General features: G+C 46.7%; 1 protein-coding gene across 1 annotated transcript; it reads left to right on the top strand.

The window, feature by feature from the left end:
- The first annotated feature begins 341 nt into the window (after nt 1–341).
- On the top strand, nt 342–16914 carry Prdm14 (PR/SET domain 14). Its single transcript, XM_048419841.3, has 7 exons — nt 342–1014; nt 1514–1567; nt 1662–1819; nt 3475–3742; nt 8230–8432; nt 11978–12079; nt 15593–16914. Exons 1-7 carry the CDS (start codon nt 342–344, stop codon nt 15854–15856), a joined length of 1722 nt encoding a protein of 573 aa, XP_048275798.3. The 3' UTR covers nt 15857–16914.
- Nucleotides 16915–19512: the final 2598 nt, after the last annotated feature.

Genomic DNA, 19512 nt, shown 5'->3' with positions numbered 1-19512 from the left:
ATTTTGCAGGAGCCGGGTTGGGGGTCAGGAGGACAGCGGGTATTGGAAACCAACAGTTCTTAGCCAAGGTCGTTTCAGGAGCAAAGGAAAAGGCCACTTGAGCCAGCACCTTCCAGGAGGGCGAGATTGAGACAGATTTTCGTGAGAGGTTTGAGGCGTTTGGTTTTTGTGCCTTTTGCATTGTTTATCCGAGTTAGGATTGGCAAAATCGAATTGGGAAGTTTGTCCATTAACTTTGACCTGGGGCTGGCTGGGGTGGGAAAAGGAAAGAAGGTAAAACCACCTAGGATCCTGCACTCAGCAGCCTCGGTTTCTCGCAGATCCGTGGAGCTCTGCCTGCGATGGCCCTACCGCCTCCGGGTGTCAGCGAGTCCCAGGACAAGGCGAAGAGTCTGCCCCGGAGTAGCCCCCAGCACCTGACTGCTTATTACACACCCTTCTCGGGCTACAGCCACTGTAGGAACCTCCCCACCACCGAGGAGGCTTTTCAGCCATTCGGGAAGCTGGCGGCTGCAATGCCTGCGTCCCAGGCGGTGGCCCCTCTCAATGCTTTTCAGATGGCTCCTCCCTTGCTGAACCCGGGTCTGGCTGTGCAGAGTGAGCCACTCTACAATCTGCCCTGGTACAACAAGTTGTCACCATGGTACCCAGTTCCTCACTTTACTCCCGAGGTACCACGATTTCTAGACAGCCCCGAGTACGTGCGCAGCACTCCCAGCAGCGAAAATTTGGTCCTCACTGGCGGCCAAAGCGACAGAGGCCAGTGGTGGGGAGCTGAAAATTTACTTCTGCCACCCCCGGTGATTGCTTCCCTCTTACCTGCTGGACTGAAGACTTCCCAGTCCATTTCCGTTTCTCAGACCCCGAACCAAGAGGACGAGCTGCCTCATCCTCGCTTCAACTTCACTGCCGAGGAACTGCGCTTCGTTCTGTATGGGGTCATCTCTAGCCCAGAGCACCCAGCCGGCGTACACCACGCAATTTCAGGCATTCTGGTCCCCACAGACAACTCTGGTAAATAAATCTACATCCAGGGTCTGGGTGGGGTGGAACAGGTCTGACCCACATAGTGTTAAAAAGAGCACTCCAAAGCGGCTCTAAGTTGGAGCGAGTGTGCTTTAGAACCTCCTACCCTAGGTTGGCTTCTCCTCGACTAATTGTGTAATTCCTGAGGTTGGTTTCAGTGAGCTTTGAAGGCTAGGAGCCAAATGGTTTTCCTCAATGGCTTTGGGGAGTGTACGATGATAGCCCCAGAAGAGCTTCAGATAGCTTCAGAAGAGCATTGTCCCTGATTCTCAAGTTTGCAAAAGGGAATCAGTCGCCCACTAAACCTTGCCCAAAGGGTGTTCTGAGTCTCAAATGAAAAACTGTGTACAAAAAGCCTGTATCAAAGGAGCAAGAAAACAATAAAGGATAGATACACATCGAATGTGAACAAACGAACCGGCTCAGGAAGGCAATTCATCGTATATTTAATTTTTAATTAGAATAATTTAAGGCTGTCTTTTTCTAGGGTCTAATCGTCTTCCTAAAACTCTGGACAAAGACTCCCTTCAGCTTCCGGAAGGTAGGCTGCACTCCTTGCCTGGATTTATTTCCCAGAACTAACGCTGAAGCTCCAGACTTACCCTCCTTTCTCCCCATGCCTCGGATTCACCTAGGTCTCTGCCTCAAGCAGACAGCATTTGGTGATGCCGCACACTTTGGCGTATTCTGTAGTAACTTCATTGCCAAAGGAGTGAGATTTGGACCCTTTCAAGGTAAAGTGGTCAATGCCAGCGAAGTCAAGACACACAGGGACAACTCCAGGATGTGGGAGGTGAGAGAGCGCACTTCTGGTTTTCCTCAATGGGTCTAATTGGGGAGGGTGACTCGAGGGTTGGAGTGCTGGTCCCTCTGAAGGACTTCGCCCCCTGCTGAGAAAGACAATGGGTGTTCAGTCCAACAGGACTCACACTATGCCTGGAATCTGGCAGTGGGTGAATAATTTTAATCTATACAGGATAGACATGAAACATACATTTAAGGAATTACTACACTAGGTTATAGTTATCGACAAACCCAGTGCTTTAAATGTGCTAAACGCATGCGAAAAGAAAGAAAAAATTTAAACTTTCTTATTACTTTCTTATAAAATTAGTCGATTAACAAAACAAGCAAACCCAACCCTTTCCAAGTTAGTGACTGTCTGAAGGGGGCTGGAGAGAAAGCAGGTTTCATTTATAGAAAGCATTTGTCAGAATATACCAGATAGTTTAAAACCTCCTCAATATCCTGACCCTGAGTTTCCCCGAAACATAGTTTAGGAGAATAATTTGGAGGTCAGGCAGTGTGGAAGACCTGAATCCAACAGTTGCTTCCAGTGAAGTAGGAGAAACCGAAGCTGCTCCACCAGGAAAGCTGAGCTGCAGCTCCATCCTGATGTCTGTACCTGAGACACAAGAGCGCTCTTCAGCACCCTGTGAAGAGCGGAGATTAACAGAACAAAATAACTAACAACACCTTGAATTTTGCAGGAAAATGGATGGAGCTAGAAAACATTTTGAGTGAGGTAACCCAGACCCAGAAAGACAATAATCACATGCACTCACTCATAGGTGGTTTTTAAACATAAAGCAAAGAAAACCAGCCCACAGATCACAATCCCAGAGAACTTAGACAACAGTGAGGACACTAAAACATACATAGATCTAATCTACATGGGAAGTAGGAAAAGACAAGATCTCCTAAACAAATTGGGAGCATGGGGGCCTTGGGGGAGAGTTGAAGGGGAGGGAAGAGGCAGGGAGGGGAGTAGAGAAAAATGTAGAGCTCAATAAAAATCAATAAAATTAAAGAGCTGAGATTAAAGACACCTATTTATTTCCTTTACCCTTGCCTATAGTATTAACATATGCTAACCATAGAAACACAGGGATAAAAGGAAAAAGAAAGGATAAAGGCATGAATCATTTTTGCTTTTTTGTTTTGCTTTGGTTTAGTTTTTTGAGATAGGGTTTCTCTGTTTAACAGCCCCCGCTATCCTGGCACTTGCTTTGTAGACCAGACTGGTCTCAAACTCACAGAGATCTGCCTGCCTCTGCCTTCGGAGTGCTGGGATTAAAGGCGTGCGCCGCCACCACCACTGCCCAGCATCCTTGACTATATTTTAAATTCAAGTCCCACCTTGGCTACATGAGACTCTGTCTGCAAAATAAATGTTTACTTAAGCATAAGGAAATGTATATGATGCTTCTGATATGAAAATATGATTTTATAGAAATATGTTCTGTAGTAGGAACTTTGGTTATAAAGCAATAAAGAAACAATAAAAAAAACAAAAGTTATGCATAGTTGGGAACAGCGGTGCGCTCCTGTAGTCTGTGAGCTCGGGTAACTGGCAGAGGCACACGTTTGGGGCCAGACTCAGGTACATAGCAAGATGCCATCTCAAAACAAAATAATCACAAAAGACAAACTTCCTGTCTTATTTAGATTTTTGAAGACGGAAACCTAAGCCATTTTATCGATGGGAAAGGTTCTGGGAACTGGATGTCCTATGTCAATTGCGCACGCTTCCCGGAGGAGCAGAACCTGGCCGCAGTGCAGCATCGGGGGCAGATATTTTACGAGAGCTGCAGAGAGATCCGCCAAAACCAGGAGCTGCTTGTGTGGTATGGAACCTGCTATGAGAAGTTTCTGGAAATTCCCATGAGCCTCCAGACCGCCGAGCAAGGCAAGCAGCTGTCTGAACCCTCTGAGGGTGAGTGCCTTCCTCTGCCCTGTCCAGGGACAATCTACTAGTGTAAGCACTGGGCTCTTTCCCTCAAGGCTCCCGACCAAAATCCGGGAGAGCAAATTACATGGGTTTGTAAGAATGAGACACACACACCCCAGCAGAGGTGGGACATCACCATCTTTCTACAGCCTCTTTTTCAAGGCTGTCTCCCCAACCCCCACCCTTTCTTGAGAATAAAAGTCAACTGAATGAACACATTGCAGTGTTCTGTGGGTAAGCCAGTTTGATTCATCCCTGCTCAGGCCAACTTTCTCAAGTGGTGGGCTGTCATGTCTACTAAGGGTGGAAAATCAATTTAGTGATCGAGATCCGCATTGGGGGGGGGAAGAAATTAGAAAAGAAAATATTGATGAGAATCACTTATGAAATACTACGCGTTGTTAAGCTTTTGTTTTATAGAGGTATATTATGTGGGGCAGGGTGTCCAGTTCAAACTGTGTTCTTCTCAGGCTGAGGCCTCTAGCAGCCTACACAAATACTCTACTGCTCAGAGTTACATCCGCACCCGGGCCTTAAGCTGGCTGTGGCTGCCCAAGCCTTTGTTCCCTGTGCTTGGGAGACAGAGGCAGACAGAACTCTGAATTTGAGGCTAGCCTGATCTAAATGGTGTGAAGTTACAGTCTAGTCAGAATTACATGGTGAGACTGTCTCAAACAAAATAAAACAACAACAATAAAAATCTCACCATTTCCAGCACCTAAGATGAATTTTACTTGTGGTAAATTTAAAAAAAAACATGGACTAGGCTTCAGATTTCAAATATCATCATCCTTTTTTTTTTTTCTGTTTTACGACAGTCTCACTGTAGCCCATATTGGTTTTGAACTCAGAACCTTCTGCCTCAGCCTCTCAAGTGTTGGAATTACAGGGGTGCTCCAGAGGGTTAAGTTTTGAGGTGTATGTGTGTGTGTGTGCGCGCACCTGGAGATCTTGTAGAGATACTAGCTAGTTCTAGTCAGGGATGGGGCCTGAGACTGTATACATCTTGCTCAGCTTCCAGGGGAAGCTGCTGGCCCCTGGATCTCATCTGAGTGGCAAGGAGACTGAGAGGACCACCCACCGACTATGGGGACAAGTCTCTAGATTTTGCTGGTTTTTGGAGAAGAGTGGTTACTGAGTCCTAAGACTAATGTAAGAATGCCACAAAGGTGTTGTGCCTCTGAGCTGATTTCCAGGCTTGAACCTGAGTTTTGTCCGTTTTGCCCGAGACAGAGTCTCAGTGTAGTTCAGGATGGCTGAGCTAATCTTTCTGTCTCCAGCCCCCAAAGTTGAAACATTTTATTTATTTATTTATTTTAGTCTTATTCTGTAGCTCTGGCTATGCTGGCCCTCGCTATGTAGACCAGACTAGCCTCAAACCTCTTCCTCCAGGATGCTGGGATTCAAAGTGTATGCCACCACAATCGGCTTGAAAGTTAGTCCTAAAAACCACCTGTCCAACCAGCATTTCTACACAAGAGTTTGGGAAAATGTAAAGTGCTTTATGGATGCTAAGATAGCTTCGCCATAGTTTAATACATGGTCCGAAGAGCAGGTCAAACAACATGCAAATCGTGCCCATCGCACTGTGGTAATGGTCAGCATGCTGGGATTCCTGCTAGACCTATATTCTTCAGGGCAGAGAAGAACCATCAATTCCTAAATTTCCCAGGCTCCCGCTCCCGGTGTGCACAGATTGAAGGAGGAAGGTGGTGTAACTGAATTAGGAAAGACTGCTTAGGAATGAGCGTGCAGTCTCCACAGGGCAGAAGGCGAGCAGCCCACTCAAGCACTGAATAGGCCTCTCTCTACTGGTGACAGGCAGGAAGTGATGAACAGGCTCTTCCATGATCTGGATGGAGAGGAGAAGCCGAGGATTTGGGGGAGAGGGTGAGGTCTCCAACATCCCCCGCGGTGCATGGAGCAGGAGCAGGGCTGTAGAAGAAGACGGTCGCTCTGGTCCGCGGAGATCAAAATTCTCTCATCCTCAGCACCGAACCAAGAAAGTCTGTCTCTATCGCTTCCAGAAAACACTTGGGCTGTTGTTGACATACACGTGAAAAGTGAGATTTCGGAAAAGATATGCTTAATGAATGGTTTCTCTGGGGGAAAAAACCAAAGTCACTTGTGGTGGTTCGTGCCTGTAATCCTAGCTGAAACAGGATGATTATTAAGAGTGTGAGGCCAGCCTGGCCTGCAGAGGAGACTGCCTCAGATTAACATAACCAAAGGTCTGTCTGCCTGCATCTCCTCTCTCCTGAGTGCCAGCACACCTGGCTTATGGCACACATTTTGGGCCCTGTGTGGAAGGCAGCTTTAATGATTTACAAGTGACTGCCTCTGCTTTCTGCGGCTGTGATGGTGGTTGAAGCATGCCAGGCAGGTGCTCTGCCACTGACCCACACCCTAGTCCAAGATCAATCCTTTTAGAGGTGATTAATTAAACAAAGAGTTGGGCATAGGGGTGCCTGTCTCGAATCTTGGTACTTGGGAGGTTAAAGCAGAATAACTTCAAGTGCAAGTTTAGTGTGGACTACACAAGGAGATCCTGTCTCAAACAAAAATCAAATCCCTGGGGCAGAGAAGAGTGCTGGTTGTTCTAGAGGATCTGGGTTCGATTCCCAGCACCCCCATGACAGTTGACAACTGCCTCTAACTCTACCTCCAGGGAATCTGACACCTTCACACAGACCTGCAAGCAAAATACATAAAAGAAAAATTTAAAAAAAAAAGCACATTCCTTTCTCAAAGGCATTTGTTGGGCTCCTTCCAATAAAAGGCTGGAAAGGCATACTCGGAATTATTGTAAGTGGGCCATTGGAACAGACAGAGCATGCCTGGAAATGGAGCCCTGTCACCAAATCCACCCTAGCATGGGAACCAGCAGCACAAAGCTGGGACCCCAAGCACGCTGCAGCCTGCAGGCAGCTCTGCAGGTTGGAGAGTGTCCTTTCCAGGGTCCCGCGATGGACTAAACCTCTTCCAGGCTGCTGATCTGTTCTGTCTTCTTTGCAGCCCAGTTTTCCTTGTCACTGAGAGGGACTCAAAGCTTACTGTAACTTGGAGGATCTAGTGAATCTGCCATTTCAAGGATTCCTGAGGCTGTTTTGCGTTTGTTTTGTTTTTTTGAGATAGGGTTTCTCTGTGTTGCTCTGGCTGTCCTAGAACTGGCTCTGTAGACCAATTAGCCTCTACCTCTTCCCCCGCAGTGCTGGGATTAAAGGCACCCTTTTTCTGCAGATTCTCACTTAGGCCTACTCTTGGCTCCCTGGAGAGCAGACCACCAGGTGCTAGAATCTAGAGCATCTGAAGTGGTACTATTGGAGATGACCTCTCACCTGCCCCAGCACATTCACACCTCTTGTTTGTTTGGGTTTGAGTTGTCTTTGTTTTGCTTTTCTGACCTGGAAACCTTGATCTTCCTGCCTCTGGTGTTGACATTGCTCCTGACACAGACTCCTGTATCTGACACTTCTCTGACTTTGTCTTCTTCCTTCCTCCTCCTTTGACAAAAACAGACTTAACCCTTCTGGGCTTGTCTGTCTTTTGCTCAGTGACCTATCGCTCCTGTGGCCTAGACTCCCTACGTGTGAACTCATGAAGGCAAGGTGCTGTCTGTCTGACAGTGTCGCACTGACTGGCCTCACACTCAGCCATTCCGCTCAGCTTCTCCATTGCGGAGATCCCTGGTGTGCCCACCACGAGCATGCAGCTCACCCTTGCTGCTATGTGAACGCACTGGTTCTGGGATTCTTTCCATGAAGTTCAGAGCAGTGAACTGTGGACTCAGAGGGAACCGCTCTTGGAAGCCTGGGGAGCTGGCTATGGGTGGTCTGGTTTTACTTTTGAACTTGTAGTTCAGTTTGCTTTTTTTTTTTTTTAAAAAAAAAATGGGAATTGGGGTTGACTTTTCAGGACAAGTCTTGTATAGCCAAAGGTGACCTCATAGCCCTGCATAGCCAAAGATAGTCATACAGTCCTGCTTTCTTCTGCCTGGGTTCAGGTGTGTGCCACCAAGTCCAGCTCTGGAGTCTGTTTATGTTTCCTTGCTTCCCTCCTTCCTTTCTGTTTAATTTTTTTGTTTTGTTTTGTTTTCTCGAGACAGTGTTTCTCTGTGTATCACTCACTGACCTGGAACTCACTCCGTAGATCAGGTTGGCCTCCAACTCACAGAGATCCACTTGCCTCTGCATCCCTCAGTGCTGGGATTAGCCACCATTGCCCGGCTCTTCGTTTGTTTGTTTTGAGACTGGGTTTCTCTGTGTAGCTCTGGTTGTCCTAGAACTAGCTCGGTGAGCCTGGATGGCCTTGAACTCAAAGAGATCTGCCTATCTACCTCTGCCTCTGCCTCCCAAGTGCTGACTTTAAAGGCGTGCTTTGCCGTCGTGGTTTTTCCAATTCTGTTTGAGGAAGGGAAGAGGAGGGAAGGTGGCTACCTCACCCTCCAGCACTTACACCCCTGTATTTGACAGAGTCTGCCGATGGCTACCGGTGTGAACGCTGTGGAAAGGTGTTTACCTACAAATACTACAGAGACAAGCACCTCAAGTACACTCCCTGTGTGGACAAGGGTGATAGGAAGTTCCCGTGTTCTCTCTGCAAGAGATCTTTCGAGAAGCGCGATCGCCTCCGGATCCACATTCTTCACGTCCATGAGCGGCACCGGCCCTACCTGGTGAGCATGGTGGTTTGGTGTTCATCTTTGCAGTCTGTCTCCACACATCCCTGTCCTCCTGAACACATGGAGAGGGCTCTCAGGAGGAACTGAGGACTCGAGGTCGGCCTCACCATGGTACACACCGAGGCAGTTGTCTGAGGATAAGCCTGTGTCAGGATTTGGGCCCAGGACAGAATGAGAAACATAGAGATAGGGGTGGACTCCTGGGTTAGGAAAGGAGCCCGAAAAGAGGAGTGTAGCCAGATTTTCTTGGCCCACCAGACCCCAAATAGTAACATGGAGACTTATTACTAATTATGGAAGCAGGGCCTTTAACTTAGGCTTGTTCCCAACTAGCTCTTGTAGCTTAATTAACCTTTTTATTAATCTATGTTCTGTCACATGGTTTTTACCTGTCCCATTCTGTATGCCCAACTTCCTGCGCATCTTGTTGGTGTCACCCAAGTGCCTAGATGCATCCTGAATTCTCTCTCTCTCTGGAAGTCCCGCCTATTCTCTCCTGCCAGCTATTGGTCATTCGGCTCTTTTTAAAACCAGTCAGAAGGTGCCTGAGGCAGAGACACCTCTTTACAGCACACAAAACATTATCCTGCAACAGAGGGGGCTTGGGGTTATGTCTAGAACAGAAGGGCCATGATTTTTACTGGAGACTGGGAGAGGAATTGGGCAACAGTACATTGTTTCTACACCTAGTCAGGCGCTGAGTAGTTCGTCCCTGGAACAGAGGAAGCTCTGGAACGGTCCAAAGTAAAGAAAGAAGGAAAGCCATCGCCACAGACCATAGTCTTTGTAAGGATGAGAAGCAGTAATGGTGCCAGGGAGCCTTTCTTGGCCATCCCAGACACCCATTGTTCTACCAGGCTTGGTCAAAAGGACAAAAGCAACTTTGTCCTGAAAGAATGGATGGGGTAGCAGGCTTTTGTTGCAGTATTTTTTTAAATTATGTGTATATGTGAGGGTTTGCATGTGCGAAAGTACCCTGAGAGGTGAGAAGAGACCCCCCCCCCCCCCCGGTCCCTGGAATTGGAGTTATAGATGGTTGTGAGCCACAGTGTTGGTGCTGGAAACTGAACCCGGGTCTTCTGCAGGAGCTGTCCATGCTCTTAACCACCAAGCCAGCTCTCCAGCCCCTTGTAAGACTCTTTTTTTTTTCTTTTTTTGATTTTTTGAAGACAGGGCTTCTCTGTGTAGCTCTGGAGTCCGTCACTGGCCTCAAACTCACAGAGATCCGCCTGCCTCTGCCTCCCGAGTGCTGGGATTAAAGGCATGTATCACCACCGCCCAACAATAACAGTATTTTATAAGGCATTTTATACTTGTGCTAAGGTTTGCAATTTTCCACATTTTAATATTTAATATTTCTGAATTGGACTGTGTTTTGCAACTGGGTCATAGTTTTAAATTCTTTTCACTTTAATTTGTTTTTTAAAAGTCTGTTTGTTTTTAAAAGTGTTTATTCACTTTTCTTTTGTGTGAGTGTTTCGCCTGTACGCATGCCCCTCTTGTGTGCTCAGTGGCTCACAGAGCCCAGTTGGGGGCTAGACCCCTGGAGCTAGAGTTACAGCTGACGGCTGGCCGTGATCCACCTGGGTGCTGGGAACCAAACCTAGGTCCTCAGCTAGAGTAGCAAGTGCTCTTCGTCAGAGTCAGCTCTCCAGCCCCTCAACTCTGGGTTGTTGGTTGTTGTTGTTTAATTTGTGAAGTATGCATTTGTGTGTGCGTGTGTGTGTGTGTGTGTGTGTGTGTGTGCTGGGGAGGATGAGCGTATTGTTGCTGTGCATGTCTGTGTGCACCTGTTTGGAGTCTAGTTTCCCCTTATCACTTGTTGCCTTGGTCTTTTGAGAAATGGTGTTTCAGTTGGGTGGTGGTGGTGGCGCACGCCTTTAATCCCAGCCCTCGGGAGGCAGAGGATCTCTGTGAATTTGAGGCTAGCCTGGTCTACAAGAGCTAGTTCCAAGACAGGCTCCAAAGCTACAGAGAAACCTTGTCTCGAAAAAACCCAGAGAGAGAGAGAGAGAGAGAGAGAGAGAGAGAGAGAGAGAGAGAGTTTCGATGAACCTGGAGCTAGGCTGGCTACCAGCAAAGTCCAGCAATCCTCCTTTCTCCACCTCCCACAGCCTAGGGGTTACAGGTGTGGTTGGCCACCTCTGACTTTTATATGAGTGCTGGAGATTTGAACTCATGTTCTCCTGCTCAAGCACCCATTACATCATCTCCCCAGCCCAGCCCAGAAAGGTTCTTAGGTCCCTTCTCTTTGCATGAGTTCATTTCATCCTTCATAATAACAAAAGCACTGCTTAACCGTGGGTTTTAAATCTCTACCCAGAAATTCTCCCCAGAACCCAGGAGACAGCTGTCTGTCCATCTCAGCTACTCAGAGAAGCCTCACCCTGCATTTCCTGTGGTTTTCCATACCAGTCATGTCCAGAGAGCTGACGTATCTTGTTGGTTTGGTTTTTTTTTTTAAGTCAATATTCATACTTGATTTCACCAGAATAGAAACAAATGTACAGAACTCTGGATATCTCATTTGGTTTCGGTTTGAGTGCTAGGGGCTGAATGTAGCTCGAGCACATGCTGAACCAGTGCTCCGCCACTGAGCCACGGCCACTAACATTAAAAGATGCTGGGTGCCCACTTGCCAACTTTGTCCTGCCAGGTGTGGTAGCTCTGTCATCTCTGCACCGAGAAAGGCCTGAGGCATCTAGTCTGGCTTGAGCTATGCCATCTCAGGCAAGCCTAGCCCAGCCAGGGACATGGTGATCCGCAGGTGTGTGCAGAATAAAGTTCCTGGGCTGTCAGTATGGCTCAGTGTTTACAATGCTTGCCCCGAAAACCTGACAACCTGAGTTTGCTTCTGGGATCCAATAATTGAAGGAGAGAATCAACTCAAGTGGTTCTCTGATCTCTACACATATACCATGGCACGTGCCTACACACATGCCAATAATAAAAGGGAATTGGAGCCAGGCATGGACATGGGAGTCAGAGACATGCAGATCTCTGAGCATACACAGCAAAAGTTCCAGGACAGCTCAGACTATATAGAAAGATCCTTTCTCATTGGCAGTGGTGGTGTACACCTTTAATCCCAGCACTTGGGAGGCAGAGGCAGATGGATCTCTGTGAGTTCAAGGTCAGCCTGGTCTATAAAGTGAGTTTTAGGACAAGCTCCAAAGCTACATGAGAAACCCTGTCTTGAAAAACCAAAAATATGGGGCTGGAGAGATGACTTGGCGGTTAAGAGCACTGACTGCTCTTCCAGAGGACCCGGGGTTCAATTCCCAGTGCCCACGTGGCAGCTCATAAGTGTCTGTAAATCCAGCTCCAGAGTGATCACCATTGCACATAAAAAAAATAAATACATCACAAAAATTCTTTAAAAAAACCCAAAAGTAAAAAAATAAAAAGGAAGATCTTTTCTTTAAGCAAATAAATAGTACTTGATTTTTAAAACTTCTCTCATCTCCAGAAAAACAATGTTAAGATAGAATTGTGGGGGAAAGATGAGATTTCAACTCAATTCTTTGTTTCTTCCTTAGTGTTCAACATGTGGGAAAAGCTTCTCGCAGTCTTCCAGCCTGAACAAGCACATGCGAGTCCACTCTGGAGACAGGCCGTACCAGTGTGTGTACTGTACAAAGGTGAGTGAGCCCCCCTGTGGTGCCAGCCCTCTGTAGCTGGAAGCTTGAACCCTGACTTAGAAATCATTTTGGGTAAACAATTGATGACCAGCCAGCGCCCATTTCAAGTGACTTCTAGGCCACCTAGGACTACATAGTGAGGCTATGTCTCAAAACGATTAAGTAAAATAATTTGAAAAGATTTTAAGAGAACAGCCTTGGCCAACATTCGGTCTGTGCCTTTGATACTCACCTCACTGTATCCTTGAAAAGTCCACTAGCTTTTCTTTCTTCGTCTCCTCTTTGATAAATGTGGGGAAGTTGTAGTTGTTGGGTTCTGTCAGTCAGTCTGTACAGAACTTGCATCACTGTGCCTGGCGAAGTGTAACCGCTGCAGGGGTGCCATCTGATCTTTGCATCACAATGTCGCGCAATGGAGGTAGAGAGGGGCTTGGATTCGGAGTGGACAGCTGTCTGAGCGCATTTTTGGGTTGTTAGGAAGTGTCTCCTGTTTTTATGGCCAATGTGCTTCTGCACTGTCCAATGAGTGGTTATTCCTCCATGTGGCTGTTTGCAGGCACAGCTGTGAAAACACGCAGGCACAGGGGAGCCCTTCTGCAATTCCAGGTTTAGGTAGGACGAGTTCAAGTTCAACCTAGGCTACATAACACGACCCCCCCCAAAAAAAAAAACAAAAGGAAGGGGAGATAAACAGGAAATGTGTTCCCTGGTTTCACTGACCATACTTTAAGTGACCTGAAGCTACAGGTACAAGCCAGACAGCACAGTCACAGAGCACAGTTCCACTGGAGGGTGGTACTCTAGGCTTACTTCTGTCATTTGGCATTTTCAGGCCCTACAGTAATGCCATAAAGGAAACTGGACTGCCTTAGTTAGGGTCCTATTGCTGTGAAGAGAAACCATGACCACAGTAACTCTTATAAAGGAAAAACGTTTAACTGGGGTGCCTTCCATTTTCAGAGGTTCTGTCCACCATCATCACAGTGTGACATGGTGGCATGTGAACAGACACGGTGCTGGAGAAGGAGCTGAGAGTTCCGCATCTTGGCTTGCAGGCAATAGGAAGTGGTCTGTGTCACTGGGTGTGGCTTGATCATATATGAGACCTCAAAGCCATCCTCCACAGCGACAACGTCCTCCAACAAGGCCGTACCTACTCCAACAAAGCCACACCTTGTAATATTGCCACTCCCTTTGGGGGCCATTTTCTTTCAAACCACGATATGGGGTGGGGGGGGTCTTAGAGATACTGCCAAACTTCCCAGGAGAAAAAAAAGCATGAAGTCTAAGCCAGACACATGCCTGTAACCCCAACATGTAAGAGGATCAGGCGTTTTAGATCAGCCTTTGCTACCCAGTGAGTCTGAGTCCAGTCTAAGCTACCTGAGGTGGCCAGTGAGCTGGCACAACGGTAACGGTGCCTCTCGCCAGGTCTGACACCAACCTAAGCTTGGTCCCCAGGATCCACACGGTGTGAGAACCAACTCCTGCAGGTATCATTTATTTACCATATTACTCCCATAACAAATACAGTTTTAAAAGTAAAGCAAGTTCCTGCAAATTGTCCTCCAATGTACATGTGTGTACTCATATGTGTAACATACACACAGCAAAACCTAACAAAACAAAACCATGCCCCAGGCTTTTTGAGCCTGCCCCCATCTCAAAAACCATACAATAGCGAAAAAACATCATGGCCCCGATCTGGAGACGACCCTATGTCCAGTGTCACATGCGGCAGTCTGGGCTGTGTCCCCTGGCTGCTGCATATCACACAGGGAAAGAGGAAGGGAACTATTGAGAAACATCCTGTGATAATTATTCAGGAGTTGTACTGGGTGGGGAAATGGAGTCCCAGAAGGTCACATTGCGTGATCAATGCCTGTCGAGATTTTTGAGACCGAGAACAACCACATATGTGGCTGTCACAGCCTAAGGAAGTGGAAAAGGAAAGTAACCCCATGGCTGCGGGGGGGGGGGGGGAGGACTCCTGGAATAAAAGTATAGTCTTATTTATTTATTTAAATTTTATGTGTATGGGTGTTTTGCCTCCATACGTGTCTGCAGCACATGCGTGTTTGTTGCCTGAGGAGGCCAGAAGTTGTCAGACCCCTGGAACTGGGTTTGCCAATGGTTGGGGGTGCTGAGAATCAAGCCTAGGTCCTTTGGAAGAGCAGCCAGTGCTCTTAAAAGCTGATTCATCTCTCTAGTCTGCCCCCACACCACCGCTTTTTGAGGCATGGTCTTATATAGTACAGGTTGGACTCAAATTCATATGTATTCGAGACTAGCCTTGAAATGTTCATTCTTCCTCCACTGGGAGTGCTGGGGTGACAGGTGAGCGACCATGACTAGCATCTGTCACTGTCAGCATCTTACTTATCAATTGTGCAACAATATTGAAAGGCGTAAGCACTGAGGTACTGGCACCTGGGTAACAGGCACATGAGTCTCTACTGCGTTTTACAACTGACTGCAAATCTATCCTCAAAGTTGAAGCCAGGCATAGTGGTACACCTGCAATCTCAGCATTGAGGAAGATGATACCTCTGACACCATAGGAAGATGCTGAGTTCAAAGACAGCTTTGACGCCACAGAGAAACCTTATCTCAACACCGTCTAGGATATCAAAGACTGAAAACAAAACAAAAAGGAAACCGATTAGAACTAGCCTCTTTCTCAGTGAGGCGACTCCTCTTCAAGTCCTCTCAGAACTGCCTGCTTAGAGTATGGCGTACTGATAACATGCCAGTAATTACAGCGCCTGGGAGGCAGAGGATTGCCCCTGAGTTCAAGGCCAGCCTGAGCTACTTAGTGAGACCCTATTCTGCCCTTAACAGACTCCAAAGACAGAACTGTTTGCTTTCATGCTGTTTTTGAATCATTCTTTAGATTCTTTTGGGTAACACTGTCCAGGGTTAAGGTTGACAGTATGCTTTTTTTTTTTTTTAACCCTCTTTATGATGCTGGAGAACAAACCCAGGGACTCAGAATTGCAAGGCAAACCCCCTAGCACTGAGCTAAACCCAGGTCAACAGTTTGCGTCTTTGCCTAGCAGTCTGGGAACAACCTCTGAAGATGTCTCGGTCCAGTATCTGACACTCAAACTGGCCAGGATGAAAAATCTGGCCTTTTAAAATTACACCTAGTCTATTAGTGTTGTGTGTATGTGGAGGAGGGGGAGACCGGCGTTATGAGGCATATGGGAGATCAGAGTACAACTTTGGGGAGTCAGTTCTTTCCTTCTCCACATGGGTCCAAGGGACAAAACATAGGTCACTGGGCTTGGTGCCAGGTCCCTGCCGAGCCGCTCCTCCTGCCTGGTCAGTGTTTTTTTGTTTTTTTTTTTTCTTTTTAAATTAAGGTTGCTGCTGTTGATCACAAATGTTCTATGCAGACTTAAAACCAGAGTCCCTGTCTTCCTTTCTTGTCCATTACAATGAAGTGACCCCCTTTGTTGAGTTGTCCAGCCCCTGGAGTCAGCTTCTCCTTCTGTTTTCCGCCCTCTGCAGAAGTTCACGGCTTCCAGCATCCTTCGCACGCACATCAGACAGCACTCCGGCGAGAAGCCCTTCAAGTGCCGGCACTGCGGGAAGTCCTTTGCCTCCCACGCTGCCCACGACAGCCACGTCCGGCGCTCCCACAAGGACGATGGCCGTGGCTCTTGCAGTATTTGTGGGAAAGGCTTCCCGAATCAAGAAGCCTTCTACGGCCACATGAAGTTTCACAAAGATTGCTCTTCGAGAGCGGCGCCAGGTGAAGACCGAGGACTCTGACTCTAATTCCTTGCCTGCCTGTGGCACGGAACAGATGGCTGTGTTCTTCAATGAGAATCGGGAAAATGGGACGGCTGGTGTGGAACTCGAAACCCAGAAGTGTGCTGCGGAACTGCAGCAGCACAGGACTGGGAAAGAAGGTCATGGATCTGTGAGAAGAGAGAAGGCCCTTCCTCTCCTGCATGCTGGATTCCCAGTTAGACAGCATCTGTAGCCATTAATGGCTTTCTTCAGAACGACAACAAAGGGTTTTGCTTTAAAGGTTTAATTCTATTTTATGTGCACGAGTGCTTTGCCTCATGTATGTATGTGTACTGCATGTATGTACGTGTACTGCATGCCTAGTATGCATGAAGGCCAGAGGAAACATCAGATTCTCTGGAACTGTTGTTTTTATGTATTTATGGATGGTTACAGGTCACCGTGTGTGTGCACTGGGAATTGAACCCAGGTCCTCTGCAAGAGCAGCCAGTGCTCACAGCTGCTGAGCCATCTCTTCAGCCCTTGGTTTTGTTATTTTGTTTTTGATTTGGTTTCCTTCCTTCCTTCCTTCCTTCCTTTCTATTTATTTTTTTTGAAACAGGGTTTCTCTGTGTAGTCTTGGAGCCTGTCCTGAAACTTGATCTGTAGACCAGACCAGGCTGGCCTCCAACTCACAGAGATCTGCCTGCCTCTGCCTCCCGAGTGCTCGGATTAAAGGCGTGCACCACCACTGCCGGGTTTGTTTTTGCTTTTGATGGTGGTGTTATTTTTCCTTCTTTGTTTTTGTTTGTTTGTTGTTTGTTTGTTTTTTGAGGCCTCCCAAGCTGGACTTGAACTTGTGGTGTAGCTGATAAGGGCCTGAATTCCTGCTTCTCCTTTCTTTACCTCCCAAGTGCTGGGACTAAGGAATAAATTAACACACCCTAGCAAGTTCACCCCAGCTAGATAGTTAACACTTTATGGTTAAGTCTTCTGGTAGGTGTTAATGTTCCATCATTATCTGGGTAATGTCTCTCCTCACTGACCACATGACAAATGTCAGGAAAATGCCATTTCAGTTGGGAAAGGAACGTTATAGTCAAGTGAAAGGCTGAAAAATAAACATTTATATCACTTTGCTTTCCTTTTTAAATATTCTTATTTCCATTTTATTTATTTATTTTTTTTGATGAACGAAGTATGTTTTCCCCAACTCTAATCGGTCTTGGCGATACGAAGAGAAACAAGGGAAGAGAAAAAACCCCAGCTGAAAAGCATACTGTGCCTAGCCAGGTGTGGACACTCACACTTGTAAGTCTGGCACTTCAGAAACGGAGGCAGGAGAACTACCTTGACTTAAGGCCAAAGAACAGGAAAATGGGCAAAGTGTCTCAAGGATGGCGTGATGTGGAGACCAACCTGTCTCGTGTAGGGGATCGTGGCCCACTCGTGCTGAGACTTACCCACTTAAAACAGTGTCTGCCCCACTGCAGAAAAGACTGACGCCAGAGATGGGGGAAGTGGTAGGCGGTCCCATGCCTCTGAGAGGTTAAGCCAAGTCTGCCCCTCCAAAGACCAAACTCTTAGCAAACCACTGCTCCACTGCTGGACCTGCTAAGGGAAGGAAGGGTCTTTCCGTACTAACCACCGCTCTCAGCCCTTTGTATAGCCCGTCTGAGATCGGAACAGGCAAGGTGGCCGTGCCCCCTGGACAACCCTAACCACTAGGGATGTGTCCTGCCCCTGCTCAGAGCTCTATTGACCGCCTAGGCATTTGCTTCGCCTCTACCCACGACACATGCCCATCAGGGCAGCAAATTCAATATGGAGCAGATGTCTTCGCAGAGGCTCCCAGCTGTAGTGCGGCCTCCTGAGCAATGGATGTCTCACAGGTGAGCGGCGGTGACGGATTTTCCTCTGGGGAATTCTTTGCTGCCTTGACCAGGGCTGAGTAATTGACCCTAATGGGAATTTGCCCTGTTGTTTTCCGGACTGTTTTAATTCATGTTAATTAACTCAGAACAAAGGTCTTTTGAGAAGGTCCTGGGCTCATCATGTAATGAAGCAGTCTCCCTTGACTGCTAGCTCCAAATACACCGCTTGAAACATTTTCATACTGTTTAGGGGTTTGAACATCATTTTTAAATAAAACAGGAAGACAACTGAATGATCTTCAATTTTTTTTCACTCATCGAAAAAATCAAATGAGGGGTTTTTGTTTTTTGTTTTTTGAACTTGAATAATAACAAGAAATAACAGAAAGGGGTTTATTTTTGTGCCATTTTTGATTGTTGTCCCTATATATCAAATATACTGGGTTATGGTCGTGGGGATGAAGTCAGTTTCTCGAGTTGCTAACCTGAAACACTTAGGTTTACCTCTTGGTAAAGCAGGCTTCACTCCCCTGTTCTAAGGGCGAGCCGAGCCAGCTGATGGCAATGAAAAGACTAAGCACAGAAAACAAAAGCATCTCACAGAAATTCGAATTGAAAAAGTCAGGTGGATTTACAACGGAGCAAATACAGTTCCAATAACTTAATACAGACTTGAGGGATGGACAAACCTGTATTTGCTCACCGGCTCCTCAGTGTCTAGCGCTGGGCAAGTAGTTTGATGTGTAAGGTTTAATGCCTTCGCCTATAATATCATGTAGTAATTCTGCCATCAAGAATTAGAAGACTTGAATGATAGTATATGTGTGTTGGATTATATGAATTTTATTGATGATACCTAGTCTATTGAAAACGTAGTTCCGTGATCATCAGCATCACCTGGAATCTTGCTTAAAATGAGTACTCTCAAAATATATAAATAGAACTAAGTCTGGGCTCTCCACGAGTCAGAAACTCTGGAGGTAGACAGAGCAGTCTGTGTTGTTTGAATCTTTGAATCTTCCCAGTTCTTACAAGAAAGCAGTGGGTGAAGTTCTGTGGCACAGTGGCTGTGAAGAGCCACGGGACAGCTAATCAGAGGCAAGCATCAGAATGCCCAGTGAGTGCACTGGGTGAGGATTACAGATCACGTGGTTGCTTTGCTGCGGTAGAGGAGCCTTCCTCGTCAGTCTCTGTTCATAACTTCTTTTCCATACTGACCTCAATACCTGCTCATTCAGTAGAGACTTTTTGCTTTGCTTTAATATATAACTTAGGGAACTCTGCAGGAATAGGATTCACAGTAGGCTGGCACCATGTTGTCATGGTATTTAATGGGTCCCCGGGATATCCTAGGACTTGAATCTGGAGGTTGCAGGGAGCAGAGCTGTTAACAGTAGACAGATGCATGGAACCTCAATGTTCCTACAGTGGGTGTGGTAAGTATCGTGACCTCAGCTTAGTCAAATCCAGGTCTGTTCTAAGGAACTGGTGCAGAGCCACAGATATTGTGCACCCTCTTTATGATTTATGAATCTAGTTTTGGAATAATGGCTTGAAATGCTTTTACAATTGCTTGTGGCATGGGGGGCCATAATTACATTGAACTTTTATAAACTCTACTCAAAGTTTATGAGATTAGATATCAAACTTCCAGCAGAAGCTAGGGTCTATATAAAAATTTTGTAAATGATACTGGGTATTATATAGATTAGCATAGAAAATGTTGATATATGAACATCCAGAATTATTTTAAGAGAAAAAGTACCTCCCTTTCTTGTTTATAACGGAGTATAAGGTATGAGAATTTAACAAAACAATAGC

This window comes from Myodes glareolus, chromosome 16 (assembly GCF_982192425.1).
Source record: "Myodes glareolus chromosome 16, mMyoGla1.1, whole genome shotgun sequence".
Lineage (NCBI taxonomy): Eukaryota > Metazoa > Chordata > Mammalia > Rodentia > Cricetidae > Myodes > Myodes glareolus.
This window is presented reverse-complemented; position numbering and strand designations above follow the sequence as displayed.

Coding starts and splice junctions, on each gene's coding strand:
- Prdm14 (XM_048419841.3), top strand. CDS start 342: ATGGCCCTACCGCCTCCGGGTGTCAGCGAGTCCCAGGACAAGGCGAAG. Junction 1,015..1,513: donor GGTCCCCACAGACAACTCTG/GTAAATAAATCT, acceptor GTCTTTTTCTAG/GGTCTAATCGTCTTCCTAAA. Junction 12,080..15,592: donor AGTGTGTGTACTGTACAAAG/GTGAGTGAGCCC, acceptor CGCCCTCTGCAG/AAGTTCACGGCTTCCAGCAT.